We start from the raw sequence: 16,057 nt of genomic DNA on the forward strand, positions 1-16,057 counted from the left end.
TGTGACCCTAAGCACACCATGACATGGTGTTCTCTGTACTGGTTGCTGTGGCTCAAACCCTGAGCCCTGGCCCCACGCTTGGAATGATAGCAGCGGGAAGTTGTCTCCTCTTCCAGAGAGGCAGTGGCATGGTGCCCTTTTCCGTTTCCTTAGAGCAACAGCAAGGAAACTCCCACTGGGAGCAGGAGATTTAGCAGCAGGGTTCCCATCTCCTTGCAAAGAGGCAGTAGTGGCAGCAGAGAGGGCCCTCTGCATCCATGGTGTATCTGCTAGTGTGGATGGGCTGGGACCACTGTACTCTTCTCCTTCTGCCATGCACAGAGTCCTCTGTTGGGTTGATACACTGGCAGAACCTCCAACAACAGTGGATCTTGGAATTACAAGTCATTGAGATGCACTGGGTATTTCATACCACCGAACTATTATTTCTGGCTGTCTGCAGAATAAGGCAGACTTCTTTGCATTGCTTGTGCTTGGGTTGTGTCTTCAAGATTTTCTTTGCTCTTATGAAGGATATACTTTCTTTTAAATGAAATCTGAGATTCTGATGTAAGCAGACTCAGCTCCAGGAACTGGGATCCCAGACATGGACCTACAGTGTCTGCCTTTATCCAGTTCTTCCCACATTCTGTCCCCCTTGTTGCTCCACAGACTCGCTGCCTCGGTAATATACAATTACTCTGCCAAATAGCGTGAAAATAGCTATGGGAGAGTGAATTAGATTCTTCTCTGGCTTATTAGAGAGACAAGATTGGGGGAGGTAATATCTTTTATTGAATCAGCTTCTGTTGATGAGAGAGACAAGCTTTTGAGCTTACACAGAACTCTTCTTCAGGTCTGGTAAACATACTCAGTGTCCCAGCTAAATACAAGGTGGAACAGATTGCTTAGTGTAAGTAGTTAACACGCATTTCAAGGGACCATTCTCTGGCTTGTCCATTATCAGCACAATAAGAAGGTTTCAATGTTCAGAATTTTGATTACTGTTGGTGATAAGCAAGTCAGAATGACCACAATTGTGTTTATCCCTCTTTACTTGTAAACTGAGCAAATCTGATGTAGAACCATTAAGAGCTTCCACTAGGGAAACTGCAGGATGCCATTTCTAATCACTTTTGTATGGACTTGTATTTTTGAAGTATATACCCATACTTTAAACATTGGGTTTGTCCAGAATACGGTGGTTAATGCATCTAATGTACAAAGTGGCATGGGAAGTCTGAGAGAGTAGAAGAGGAGCTTAATTTTACTTCCTGAAATAGCTCCTCCCACAGTAAATTGCTCCCTTTTGCCATACTACAACATTAGTTCAGCTTTGTCTGGAAAGGAAGAGTACCATTTATTGAGTTACCTATACAATTTCCTATAGCTCATCCTACTACTGACCAGCCCCTGTGCTGCTTAGTTTGATATGTGACACAATAACAGTCTTATATGGTATGATTGTAGGTTGCTGTTGTTGGCTAAAAACAATATTCTACTTATATTTCTTAGATAAAATGTAGTTTATTAAACTTGCTTTCTACAACACTGTAAAAATAAAGTTTTGACAGTGATTAGTTGTAGTAAAATACAAATTAGAAGTCCACGTTGAAATTACAAGCTGTAGATTGATTATGTGGATTCAGTCATAAGCCTCCATGGAATTTGTTTTCCTTTTTTAAACTATTCATTCTGAATCTATATTCTTTTTAGTGATATGTCTTATGTGCAAGCCATTAAATGTTTCAGACATACAGAATACAAACCGAATGTTTATACCAAATGCCTTAAGGTGAAAATATGCTTTGTGAACTACAACTGCCAGAATGGATTCTTCTAGTATTTCACTAAATGGCTTGAGCAAGATCTTAGTTTGAATTCCAGAGTGGAATTAATGTTGATGTTTAGATAACAGGATTTGCCAACAGGTCTGCACGAGCACATATGTTTGCAAACATAAGGCCTGATCCTGCAACTCTTAGTCCTAAATGCAGTCTTTATTCATGCGAGTAGTCCTATTTGATGTAAACATCTGTAGTTATTAATCAGGAGCATTTTCTGGATGTTTTAGGAAAACATAGGGTCTTGTTAAAGATCACAGAATCGTAGAAATGTAGGTCTTGAAAGGACCTTGAGAGGTCATCAGATCTAGCCCCCTCCAACGATGCAGGAACAAGTAAACCTAGACCATCCCTGACAATTGGTTGTCCAGCCTGTTTTTTAAATCCTCCAATATTGGGTATTCCACAACGTCCCTTATAGTTAGAAAGTTTTCCCAAATATCTAACCAAAATGTCCTTTGGTGCAGATTAAGCCCATTACTTGTCTGATGTTCAATGGACATGGAGAACAATTAGTCACTGCCCTCTTCATAGCAGCCATTAACATATATGAAGACCAGGTTCCCTTCAGTCTTATTTTCTCAAGCCCAGGTTTTTTAACTTTTCCTCAGAGGTGAGGTTTTCTAAACCTCTGATCATTTTTGTTGCTCTCGTCTGGAGTCTCCAGTTTCTCCACAACTTTCCTAAAGTGTGGTGCTCAGAACTGGACACAGTAGTCCAGCTGGGGCACTCACCAGTGCCAAGTAGAGTGGGACAGTTACCACCTGTGTCTTACATACGACATTCCTATTAATACACCCCAGAATAGTAGCCTTTTTTGCAATTTTTTTTTAAATTGGGCTCTGAAAAGATGCCAGGTGTGACCTGAACTCCTGCCAAGAACTGTAAGATTGCCCAGGAGCGGGGGCTACCATAAGAGACCCAGTGGCAAAAGATTCAGACACTAACTCCAAGCCCCAGTTGAGGGCCAGTTGACTACAATTGGTGGAGAATACAGGTATGAAGCTCTATGCCCATTAAAAGGCACTGAGACAGAAACAGGTTCCTCACCAGCCCCTCGAGAGGGGGCCTCAGCCGATATGGATTTCAGACAAGATGAACGCTGGTGTAAGTGGATGGTGAGAGTGGCAACAACAGCAGGCCAACCAGCAGCAGCAATTCCAGCAATAGATGATGTAGTAGTGAACAACCCAGAAGCAAGCCCAAGCAGTGCAGCAGCAGCTGTTGAAAGTGTTTATTTCCCAGCAGCAAGAACATCTGAGGGAGGCCTCATAGGGACCAGTTTGCCAAAGGGACCTCTGCCACCCATGTCGGTGAAGTTAACTAAGATGGGCCCACATGATGATCTGGAAGCATTCCTCACCATTTTGAGAAGGAGGTGCTGGCCTCTCAGTGACCTATAATCATGTGAAGACTGCTATTTTAGATTACCTGGGCATCAGCAAAGAGCTGCATCGGCAGTGCTTTAGAGCTGAGTTGTACTCCAAGGGGGAACATCCTTGGGTGGTGGTACAACAATTAAGAGTACTGCTGGTAGTGGCTTTGCCCAGAGGCATGCTCCAGGGCCCAGTTGCAGAGTTGGTCTTACTGGAGCAGTTTGTAATGGGCTGGGAGTGTCTGCTCTGGCATCATCCGGAGTCATTGTCCAGCCTCTGCCCACCCACCACCTAGGGCCACCAGCAGAGCAGGACACCTGCCAGCAGACCCCAAACCCTAGTAGAAGTGCAAGGCATGTACAGACCCCACTCCAGAGACACAGGACAACTGCATAGAAGGGGGAAGACCTCAGGGAGCTCATGTGAGTTATTGCCGAGATACCTGCCTAGTGGCACAAACAGCCAGGCTTGAGTATGGACACTAATCCCATTTTGGGGTTAAACCCACTCGCTGCCAGAAAGAAGCTCAGGGGAATGAGTCCGGTAATTAGCTACTCCTGTGATCTACAGGGGCATATGAAGAAGAGTGCTCGTTGACAGAATGCAAGTATGCCCAGGGTTTGATGGCAGAAATGAAGGCCTGTAGTAGGTCTCTCCCAAAGTTGATGGTTCTGGTATGGGTCCAAGGGAAAGGGGTACTGGGACATGTGGACTGGGGGTGTTACTATTACCATCATCAGAATCTAAATTGATGACCTGCTGGCAGGACTTTTTTGAGGTTCTTAGACAAATTATCCTGGTACATGATGGTTTTAAGCTACCTGGCATGAGGAAGGAAATTAAAATTTACCTTGTAAATTTTCTCAAGCCATGAAAGACCCGGGAAGCCCCTTTGATAGACCCTTGGCCGGCAAGCCCTGAGCTAGGCCTTGAGGTATCTGCTTGCCTGAAATCTGTACCATTAAGTGAGGCCCTTTCACCAGATCAGAAGATCCAGTTTGATGCAAATAATCAGAGACTTTGCTCAGATATTCTCCACAAGTTTGTGAAGAACACAACAAAGCACAATGGCAGCTCATTAGGAAGAATTCTCTGGCCCTTACCAAAAAGAATGTGGGTCACAATATGTGAAGAGGTGCAGGCAGTGCTAAGAATGGAGGTTATGGAGGAGCCCTATAGTCTTGGACCTGAAAGTAGATGGCATGGTCCGATTTTGAAGAGATGTTCACAAGCTCAAGTCCATCACAAAGTTTGATGCCTCTCCAGTGCCAAGGGTGGATGAACTCTGATGGTTGGGCCCAGTGCAGTATCTCAGTATGGTTGACCTTACAAAGGGCTATTGACTGATTTCCCATCTCCATCCTCTCAGGAGAAGACCACACCCCTCCTGTTCCCTTTTGGCTATTTCCATTTTATAACTATGCTGTTCACTCCGCAAGGAGCGAGAGCGACTTTCCAGTGCCTTTGAACCGAATCTCACCGGCAATATGCAGAGGCTTACTTTGGCGACATTGTCATATATAGCTGTATGTGGGCAGACCACCTGTGGCACCTAAGGGCAGTACTGACATCCCTACAGGAGGCTTGGTCTCACAGCTAACCCTGCAAAGTGTAAGTTGGCCATGGCAGAAGTGACTTATGAGGTAGGGGGTAGGAGGAAGCTTTGTGAAGCCTGTGTTAATATCCACAAGCTGAACTCATGCCCCATGCCTCGGACTAGGAGACACATATGTTGTTTCCTAGGCCTGGTGGGGCATTGTGCCGGTTCATCCCCAACTTTGCATTGATCACAGCTCCCCTAATGTGCTAAAAGACAAAGATACCAAGAATGTCCTCTGAGATGACCGGTGTGGTGATGCTTTTCTAATACCCTGATGGCATGGCTGGGCCAGATGCCTGTACTCACCAACTTCACCTGTCAATTTATTCTCTATACAGATGCAACTGACATCAGCCTTTCAGTGGTGCTGTCCAGGACTTTGAGGGAGAATAGCACCCAATCCTATATTTAAGCAGGAAGTTGTTCCCCAGGGAAAGAACATATTCAAATATATATCAGAAGGAAGCTCTGGCTATCAAGTGGGCAGTAGACTTCCTCAGGTATTGTCTTCTGAATAGTCCCTTTTCCCTAGTCATAGACAACTTGCCCTTGTGGTGGCTAAACTTCTGGAAGGACTCAAATCCCTGGATTACGTGCTAGTATCTAGTACTTCAGTCCAATAGGTTCTGAGTATAGCACCAAGCAGGTAAAGAGTATGCAAATGAGAATTTTTTTTCTTTAAACTAAATTATTAAGTTTTGTCAATTCTAGAGAAGGCTCAGGAACTTCAGAAAGACCTGACCAAGCTATGTGAATGGGCCTAGTATGGCTGATTAAATTAATTGTTGACAATTGTTGACCCAAAGTACTGCACATTGGAGGGGATAATTTGAATTACACCTCTACCCCCATATAACACGACCCGATATAACACTAATTCTAATATAACGCGGTAAAGCAGCGCTCCGGGGGGGTGAGGCTGCACACTGTGGCAGATCAAAGCAAGTTTGGTATAACGCAGTTTCACCTATAATGCGGTAAGATTTTTTTGGCTCCCGAGGACAGCATTATATCGGAATAGAGGTGTACTTGTACTTGGTTATTTCTAAATATGCTTTGAAAAACAAAAAAGATAATGATGGCTTGGAATCATTGAGGACTAGTAAATGAAAACCGCTGCTAATTGTGCATGAGGGTCCACAAAAGCAAATGAAATGTTAGGAGGCATAAGGAATGGGATAAACTGTAATACTAAAAATATTTTATAAAGCCATTACATGAATCTTTTGTATATGCTCACTTGGAATACTGTTTTGAGTTCCGATAACTCTATTTAAAAAAATCTAGCAGAAATAGAAGAGGTCCAGACAAAAAGCAACTAAATACACTGGAATGCTTCCTTTTAAAGAAGGATCAGGGTGGGGAACCTACGGCCCGCGGGCCAGATCTGGCCCACTGCTTCATTTAAACTTGCCTGTGGCTAGTCTCTGTGCTGTGGGTCAGAAGCCCCAAGTCTTGGCGCTCCCCCCCCCCCAGTGGGGCTGGAGCCGTGAGCACTGGCTCACCCCACTGCGGGGGAAAGTGGGGGTTGCCAGGCCGTTAAAAGTCCAGTCAGCTCCGCGCAGCTCCCGGAAGCGACTGTCATGACCCTGTGACCCCTCGGTGGAGTCTCCAGCCCCACTCCGAGCCCACAGCCCCAGCCGGAGTCCTCATCCCCTCCTGCACCCCAGCACAGAGCCCCTTCCCAAACCCTGAACCCCTCATTTCTGGCGCCACACCGGAGCCTGTTGGAAGCCCCGAGCCTCCACACCCACAGCCCCTCAGGGCTGGAGCCATGAGCGCTGGCTTGCCCCACTGTGTGTGTGTGGGGAAGCCATGAGCCTCTGCACCACCATCCTTTGGGGCTGTGTGGCCCATGACTGATTTTTTTCTGTGGGTCAGTGGCCCCTGATAGAAAAAAAGCTTCCCCACACTGGTTTAAAGAGTGGCCAGTTAAAAGGGGACAAAAAAGAGGAATAAAAAGTGAACAATATATAGAAGGGAAATTGGGCCCTCCTGTTTACTCATAAGTACATTGATGCTTTCAGTGAAATTGAAACATGACAAATTAGTAACTAATGAAGGGAAACACTGAATTATGTAGTAATGTACAATTAACCTGTGAACTTGTTTGCCAGGATACCAAAGTGAAGTGTTATTATAGTAGGGTTTATTTTTCTTTCTAAAAGATAACGCACTTACATTGAAAATGAGAATATTACAGTTACTGTAGTTAGATAAGTGTGTTCTTTTCGTAAGTGCTATAAACTCTTATAATTTACGGAATAAACCAGGCTTTAATTGGCTGCAGTTAAGAAAAAAAATCTAGGCGTATGTTGATTCATACTTATTCACTATGGGGTTTCTTGCACCTTCTTCTGAACCATCTGGTACTGGCCATAATCTGAGACAAGATACTGGAATATATGATCTACTGCTCTGATCAGGTATGGTGTCTCCTTTGGTCCTTCTTACAACAGAGGCAAATTGAAAGAGCGTGCATGAGTAACCTGCTAGGTACTTGGGTACTTGTGTAGCTGCTGGTTAGACCTTGACCCGTGAGACTGTGAACCGAAAAACCTGGTTTCAGTTTCTGGGGCTGACCGTTTGCTTTGGAACATAGGCCATATCACTTAACTTCTCCGTGCTTCAGATATTTTTTTGGTAAAATGGGTTGCGGCTAACATTTGTTCATGTTTGGCAGATGCTTTCATCGGCATATGAAAATAAACTATGTAAATATAACATACTAGTACAGTTTAGGAAATGTGTAAGAAATGCCAAAGTTAACCTAGCATATGCAATTTTAACTCAGTTTTGTATGCTTGTATATTATAATACATTAATTATCCTATATGTCTGTAGCAGTATCTATCGGGGAGGAGCTTGTGCTCTGCACCCAGACTCCTCCTGAAATTATATAAGGTTGGCACCACCCTGATCTCTCACCACCTGTGCCTGAGTCTGAGTTCCCCATGCAGTTTACCTCACTTTTTTCTTTCTTTTTTTTGGTCTGGATAATCCTGTTAAATATTAGGTAGTAGTTCCTGCCAATAGATAGTTTCCTTTACTGTTTTGATTGTTTTTAGTCAGTGGTTAGTTTTTGATGCAAGTACTGTCTGTCATGTGAGGTGTCTGTTCTGAATAGTGACCCCATATGTGCTGCTTTTTGGACTCAGTGAGGGACACATTAAAGAGATGTGCAGCATCTGCCTTTCTTGCAGATAAAGAATGGAAAGAATGAGCTCTGCGCCTCAAGCATCACCTCATGACGCAGGATCTGCCTCAGCCTCCCTGTCTGTCGATGGATCACCCTGTCTCTCAGGCTGCTACAGAGGCTGCAGTGGTTGTTGACAAACTGCTGCACTCAGACTCTTCTTCTCAGAGAGAGAGGGATTGGTCTTCCTCTCTGGGGCCTCTCTGAAAGAGGATCCATAAAACAGACCAGAGCCACTCCAGATTGAAGGACTATTCTTCTTCAAAGGAGGACTTGGAAAATCACCCCTGCTCCTCAGGAACTCAGGATAGAGCCAGGCTGTTGACCCTTGTCTTCCTGGTACCATGAGGGAAACATATCGGTACTGTTCCATTGATTCTGGTACTGTCCTGTGGGGCAGCTGTTGAATCTGGTACCAACGGATACTGTTCTGGCCCCCTTGGTACCAATGATCCTGCAAGCTTATGAAGTAGTAAAGGATTTGCTTTAGCTCTCCATCCCAAACTCTCCTGTAGTTCCAGGAGTCCTTGGCAGTGGACGTGCCTCCTGCTCGCAGTGGTGCATCTGGGTCTATGTCTCCAGAACAGAGGCTGTCGGTGCCAGTGTTGATACCAACTAAGAAACACAGCAAAGATGTGATAGTCATTGACGCACACCATGTCAGTATTGGTATGTTTTTCAGCCTCTGCACAAGCCTGTATCTCCGCACCTATGGGTTTAGTACTGGGGTAGCCCTCAGATTGGACACCAACCACAACTTGCACTTCAGCAGCAAGGTCTTTCCTCATACCAAGTCTCCATGTGATTCTCTTCACGCCTTGGGGCATGTTTGCAGTATTCACTACTGTGCTGGCATCAGTGCTGATATTGACCTCTTTCCAATGGGCCACAGATAAGTAAGAGAGCCTAGTGGCCTCTTTAGGATTGGCACCCCCAATGTCTGCTGACTATTCAGATAGCTCCTTGCAGTTGGGTTTGGAGTCCTCCTCCACGTCACTGTTCCTTCTGAGGTTTGGTCGGTCTAGCAAGTCTTCTAGACCACCTACTGAAGGAGATCATTGTATCAAGAATGGGACTGTTCATACAGCAAAGATAGCTCATCTTGGCCTGCTTCCTGTTGGCTGCTGGTTATAATAATTGGGCCTACAAATTTACCTTAATTGTGTATTCATCTGTAAAAAGTGAAGGTAAGTTAATAAAATGTCACACTAACCTGTAACAACAAATGTTGGAAGGAAAAGGGGTGTGTGTGTGTGTGAGAGAGAGAGAGAGAGGGAGATACTGAATTAGTCCAAACAAAAGGTCTTCTGACATAACTCAAGAATTGTGTTAAGATCATGCTTATTAAACGAAGTGTGGAACCGAAAATCCATGAACCAAAATTGGTATGTCAGATATTATGCCTAACTGGTGGACAAAATAACGAGGGGATGGGCTATTCCACTTTCTACTCCCTCTTGGGGTCCTTAAGAGACTTTGGGAGAAAATTTGGCTACAGGACCGAGCTTCACCATAATGGCTGCTACCCTTACCATCTCCTGGGACCCCAGGACCTTCTTCATCCTGATTCTGGGAGATGTCCTGACCAGGCCAGAGAAAAGGGATGCGGATGACATCTCCTCTGCTACCAGCTCTGACTGAATTCCAACCACCATTTGGAATGTGACACTTTCTCTCCTCTCTTCACCTGATGTGTCCTTTTCCTTCCTCACCTTATTTCTTCACTTTTCTGTCTTAATAAGAGTCTGGCTTAGCCAGCCAAGGCTGTATATTTTGCAACACTGCTCTAAGTCTGTGACTAGAAATGCAGTGCCCTAAACTGCCCAATGCTGTCATAAGTTTGCCCGGTCTCAGAGTGGCTAATAGTACCATGTACTATGACTGTTTTGTTCCAGCAGTGAGGTTGCAAATAAAAGCCAACATCAGAGACAGAAGCTGTTTTTTTCTATCTTTGCTGTACTTTCTCTTCCATTTTTGTATTTTGTCTTATTTTGTCTTCTAGGAAAAGGTGTGTGACTTAAACAACAACAGCTCCAGCCCATCTCGGCTAATTTCTTCACTTTTCCTCAAAAAGGACAGTTATCATCTTTAATACCATCTAAGAGATTGTAGAACAAGGGTTTTTTTTCCATCTAAAAGACTCTCCACCTAAGGGAAACAAGGACTGTTGTTAAAATGAAAGCCTTATTTATTGCTGTACATTTCAAATGCTTTAAATGTTGTTGTCTTTTTCTGTGCCTTTAATAAAATATTAAAAGTATTTTAATGGTGTGTTTGTCATGGTACCAAGCAGGCTTAGGTCTCTATACCAAACTCTGAACCTTATTGGACACTATTTAATTTTGCACAGTTCGAGTCATGTTAATACCTTTGACTCTTTGGACCCCTTTTGTTCCATTGAAGTTAATACAACAACACCTATGACCTACACCCTTCTTCACACCCTAAGGATTCCTAAAGAGCCACTATCACGGTTTTCCAGGTTTCAATGATCTGCATGCTGGAGAGGAAGCTCACCAGATAGTTTTGCTAAACACCATCAGGAGCCACTTACTTTGGCAGCCTGTGCAGATACTGGTTCACCTGAGGTGCCAGTTGTACCACAAGAGGACCCCCTTTCTCTTGGTTGTCCTTTCCAGAGGACTTAATGGCTTCAGATTCCTCCTCCCCTGTTCCAGAGGATTTTAAATTTTATCAGGACCTATTAAAGAGGATGGCTGCAGTGTTGAGCATACAAGCTGAGCTTGTCCAAGAGAACACTCACAAGCTTTTGGACGTTTTTCAGGCGGCAGCCCCTGGGAGGGTAGCCCTCCTTGTTAATGGGGCTCTTTTGGAACCAGCAAGGACCTTATGACACATACGAGCCTCCTTGGCACCAATAGCCAAGCATACAGACAAATGATATCATGTTCCGATGCAAGGCTTGGGGTACTTTTGTTCCCACCCTGCCTCAAACTCCTTCATGGTCAGTGCTGTCAATGAGAGGTTGCATCAAGGGAGATTCAAATCAACTCCTAAAGAGAAAATCCAAGGGACTTGACTTATTCAGGAGAAAAAAATATTCCTTCTCTCTCCAGAGAATACTTCCAAGATATTGATAACTTCCAAGATATTGATATTGACAACTTAAGCATTGGTGTGAGCACTTTTGTGAATTAATGAACAGATCTCCACAAAGATGTAAATTCAACTTAATCCAAAAGAGAACTGATCAGAAAACAGGAAATGGACAGTTGAGGAAGTGATGCGTATGGTCAAACATTTACCAAATGGTGAATCAACTGGTGTTGACAATATTTCATCAGAACTCCTAAAGAGTGGTGGCCTAGGTTTAGGTTACTAGTTTCATAGAGTAGTCTTAAAAGTTTGGGAAACCAGTCATATTCCAGAAGATTAGAAGAGGGGTTGTATCATCACTCAAAAAGGAGAGGGATCAGTTTGCTCAAACTATAAGGGAATAACACTGCTCTTAGTTGCAGAGAAGATGTTTATGATTATACTACTGAACCAACTGAAATACTGCTCAGCCCAAAAATGAGAGACAGCCAGTGTGGATTCTGTACAGGCTGATCTAAAATCTGTCTTTTATATGCTGTGCAGAATGTTAATGGAAAAATGATTACAGAAACAAAGGGAAGTTTAATACTGCATTTATAGACTTTGCAGTTACTTTTGACTCGGTGCGTGACTCAGCACTGTGGGTACTGCTATGAATCTGCAGTGCCTGAGGACTTAGTGTGCCTGGTGGAAGAACTGTGTTGCAATACATTTACCTCTGTGAGGGTCAATAGTTGTATTATAAACTGGTTTTCAGTAGAATCATGAATATGCCAGGGATGCATTCTCTCACCTATGTAGTTTATAACAGTGGTTCTCAACCTTTCCAGACTACTGTATCCTTTTCAGGAATCTGATTTGTCTTGTGTACTTGAAGTTTCACCTCACTTAAAAATGACTTGCTTACAAAATCAGACATAAAAATACAGAAGTGTCACAGGACACTATTTCTGAAAAATTGCTTACTTTCTCATTTTGGCTGTATGAAATATTAGTTTGTTCTGATTTCGCTAGTACTTTTTATAGAGCCCGTTATAAAACTAGGCAAATATTTAGATGAGTTGATGTACCACCTGGAAGTCCACTGCGTACCCCACAGGGTACGTGTACCACCTGTTTATAGTTCTAATAGACTATCTGATTGAGCCCAAAGTAGGTGGAGTGAAATTTAAAGATTAATCTTTAGAGGCTCTTAAGTATGTGGATGATATTATCTTACTTGCAGAGACCATTCTTCTTAGCATATGCAGAACTTGCCTCAGGTGGCATGTGACCAGGATTCATCACTGAATTTGGTATGCTGGTTGGATCATTAGTGTCCCCAGCTCGGGCCAGGTACTGACGAGAAGTGCAAGGTGAATGCTGATCCATGCCCCCTGAGAGACCATCAGCAAACTACAACTAATGCTAAAAGAGCTGCAGAAAACTGCAGACTATATGGGACTTAAGATCAATGATGATAAAACCAAAGCTGTGTGTACCTCCTATAAAACAGTCACGAATGGCCTACTGACATTGCATGTAATGACGCTGAAATGGTAAACAGTTTTATCTATCTTGATAGCAGGAGGTTCTATAACTGAAGAAGTTACACATAGGATCAGACTTGTGTCTGTGTCATTTCAACATCTTCAAAAACCTCTTTGGCTGGCAGGATGTCTGTAACAACCAAGATACAAGTGTTCAACACACCAGTAATGACAACTCTGTTAGATGGAGCAGAAACATGGCTGTTAAAAACACCGGAGGAGAGGAAACAATAGTTTTCAGTGTCAAAAGTTACAATGTATCAAGATCTGTTGGTTTGACTTTTGTCACAAATGAGGAAATACTTAGATGATCCTGGCAAGTTGTAGTTTTGCACCTTTTGAGAACAAGATGGCTGCAGTGGGATGAGGTAATGTCCAAAGTACAGAAGCAGGTATGCTTTCACAGAAGGTTTATAGAGCTGTAGTTGAAGGAAGTAGAGCACAAGCCTGACCAAGAATGTGGTTGGAAGATGCAATTTTGAGGGATTTAAGAAGACTAAACCTTTCCATATGGACACTTGCTGAAGAAGGAAGACATGCAAGGGACCATTCAAAATAGAAGTCTATTTTATATGCCACCACGGCTACATCATAGCCAAATGAATTTGCTGCTTCCTTTCTCCAAATATGCATAGGAAACCAGCAGGAATTGTTAGCAAAACATGATTTTGTAAACTGGGATGCAATGTCTAAATTCGTTGACAAGCTGCCTGAAGCTATAAGGGAGGAGTTATGGGCTTTCTTGGCAGAAAGCCGCTTGGTGCCCAAGACATCAGTGCAGTTGACACTCGATGTAGCAGATGCTTTTTACAGGGGATTTCCCAGTAAAATGAGGAGAAGCTCGTAGTTTCCTGAGTGGAATACGCCTATGAACCATGTCTCAAAGAACAGTTACATTGCAAGTAAATTACCATTTTTTCCCCTCCTTAACCTTTTCCCAAACAGTGCTTGTATAGTGAGCTGTGCTGGTTTTGTGGGCAGGGGAAGCCTATAATATCCTCTCTTAGTGAGTGGTTTGCCTCTTTACCTGCTTAAAAAAATAAATAAAAGAATGTCATCCAGATGAGTGCTGGTATGGATTACTTATGGATTACTGTACTGGATCAGACCAGAGGTTCATCTAGTCTAGTACAGTAACTCCTCGCTTAACGTTGTAGTTATGTTCCTGAAAAATGCGACTTTAAGGGAAACCATGTTAAGCGAATCCAATTTCCCCATAAGAATTAATGTAAATGGGTGGGGTTAGGTTCCAGGGAAATTTTTTTCACCAGACAAAAAACTATATATTATATGTATATATACACATAGTATACATTTTAAACACACAATTTAATACTGTTCACAACTATGATGATTGTGAAGCTTGGTTGAGGTGGTGAAGTTAGAGGGTGGAAGAGGGTGGGATATTTCCTAGGGAACGCCTTGCTGCTAAATGATGAACTAGCACTCAGCTGAGCCCTCAAGGGTTAACACATTGTTGTTAATGTAGCCCAGTGTTTCTCAAACTGGGGCCGCCGCTTGTGTAGGGAAAGCCCCTGCCAGGCTGGGCCAATTTGTTTACCTGCCCTGTCCGCAGGTCCGGTCGATCGCAGCTCCCACTGGCTGCGGTTCGCCACTCCAGGCCAATGGGAGCTGCTGGAAGCGGCAGCCAGTATGTCCCTCGGCCTGCGCCGCTTCCAGCAGCCCCCATTGGCCTGGAGCAGCGAATCGCGGCTAGTGGGAGCTGCGATCGGCCGGACCTGCGGACGGGGCAGGTAAACAAACTGGCCTGGCACGCCAAGGGCTTTCCCTGAACAAGCGGCGGCCCCAGTTTGAGAAACACTGATGTAGCCAGTACTCTACCAGGCAGCAGGAATGGAGGGGAGGGGAGACAGCATAGCAGACAGAGACAGACACATCTTGTGTGTGGGAGAGAGAGAGAAATAAACACTGCCCCTTTAAGTAAGCTGACCCACTCTTAAGCGCATTGTCTTTTTAAGTGGATCAGGAAGTTGAGACAGCAGCTGCTGCCCCAAGTTCTCTCTATCTCTCTCCGTCCGTGTCCCCACCCTGCTCTATATGGAGAAGGGGTAAGCGGGGTGTAGGAGCGAGGGGGGATACCCTGACATTACTCCTCTCCCCGCCTCCGCACAAGCAGGAGGCTCGGGGAGCAGCTCCAAGGCAGAGGGCAGGAGCAGCACGTGACAGTGGGTGTGGGGGACAGCTGAACTGCCCGGCAATTGATAGCCTGCTGGGCGGCTGCTGCACAGGGAACTTAGGGGAGCGGGGAGCTGATGAGGGGGCTGCCGATCCACCCTGGTTACAAGCCCCCACCAGCTAGCTCCACTGGGCTGCTCTTCCTGCAAGCAGTGGACAAAGCAGGAGGCTGCCAAACAATGACGTTAGAAGGGAGCATTGCACAGCTTTGAACGAGTATGTTTCCTAATTGATCAGCCATGTAACAACGAAACAATGTTAACCAGGACGGCTTTAAGTGAGGAGTTACTGTATCCTATCTCTAATAGTAGCCAGTACCAGTTGTTTCAGAGAAAAAAACTCTGCAGTAGGCAGCTGAGGAATAATTTTCACCCAGGAAAAGCTTCTTTTAACTACCAATAGTTAGAGGTTGGCTTATGCCCTGAAGTTGATAGTTAAGTATTTTTTGTTAACTTCTGTATATTCTTGTTTGTTATATAAACATCTAATCCTTTTATAAATCCTGCTAAATTGTATAATGGTATTATATATTTTGGTAGTACTCTCCATCTTGTTCCTTGTACAGCCTAATATATTATTTTGGATTTTTCACTTCTGTTGGAGATTGAGCTCTCTGCAATGATGATCAGATCTTTTTCGTAAGTTGATAGTTAATTTAGAATAAGTACTTCAAATTATTCCTCCCGATGTGTCTTAAATTTCCAAATGCAAAGTAATTAGTTGGGGAGCAGGGAGTTTGCTCCTTCTTTTTGAATGTTTTTTGAGAATTCAAGAAACTTTTTCTAAGAAATAATTTATGAATGTATTCACTTTTCTTATTTGTTTCCATTGTCTTCATAAAATTTTTGTATAATGGTCTACATAATCAACACAGCTAAACACTTATGGATTCTGTGTAGGAGAGTTTTGCTTTCCTATCTGCATTTCTAGAGAACTAAAATTTGACATGATTTGGTGAATTAACTTTCTTGAGAAGAAAAATTAGGAGTCTCAAGATCTTTATTTGTATAAATAGGATGATAATGCAGTTTGCTTTATTGGGTGTTTATTTTAGAAATGGCATTCAAGTTTGTAACTGAAAAAAATCTATTGGCTTGTGGTACCTTCACAAATAAATGTGAATGCTGCTTTTAATTTTTGTTTTTATTTTAACTTCACTTCAGTTTTTGTAACTTGTCACTGGAATTAAGACACAAATGTAACTTTTAACAGATATATTGAACAGAGTCAACCTCAGCTCATCACGAACGGGGATACAGAATGGTGCACCTAGTAGAGGT

At 43.5% G+C, this 16,057-nt stretch overlaps 1 protein-coding gene across 9 annotated transcripts in view; it reads left to right on the forward strand.

Annotated features, from left to right (window-relative positions):
- ZNF280D (zinc finger protein 280D) overlaps nucleotides 1-16,057 on the forward strand; it is an 85,718-nt gene that overhangs the window by 12,653 nt on the left and 57,008 nt on the right. For 8 of the 9 annotated variants that reach the window (XR_004647308.1, XR_004647305.1, XR_004647304.1 and 5 more), the window contains exon 3: nucleotides 15,990-16,055. The exons of the other annotated variant lie outside the window; for it this stretch is intronic. Coding sequence is in view for 3 of the 8 variants with exons in the window: in XM_034782813.1 (XP_034638704.1) it covers nucleotides 15,990-16,055 (66 nt within the window). In the remaining 5 variants the exon portion in view is untranslated. The remainder of the gene's footprint in view (nucleotides 1-15,989; nucleotides 16,056-16,057) is intronic. 9 annotated transcript variants of the gene reach the window in all.

This window comes from Trachemys scripta, chromosome 10, assembly GCF_013100865.1.
Source record: "Trachemys scripta elegans isolate TJP31775 chromosome 10, CAS_Tse_1.0, whole genome shotgun sequence".
NCBI classification, from domain to species: Eukaryota; Metazoa; Chordata; order Testudines; family Emydidae; genus Trachemys; species Trachemys scripta.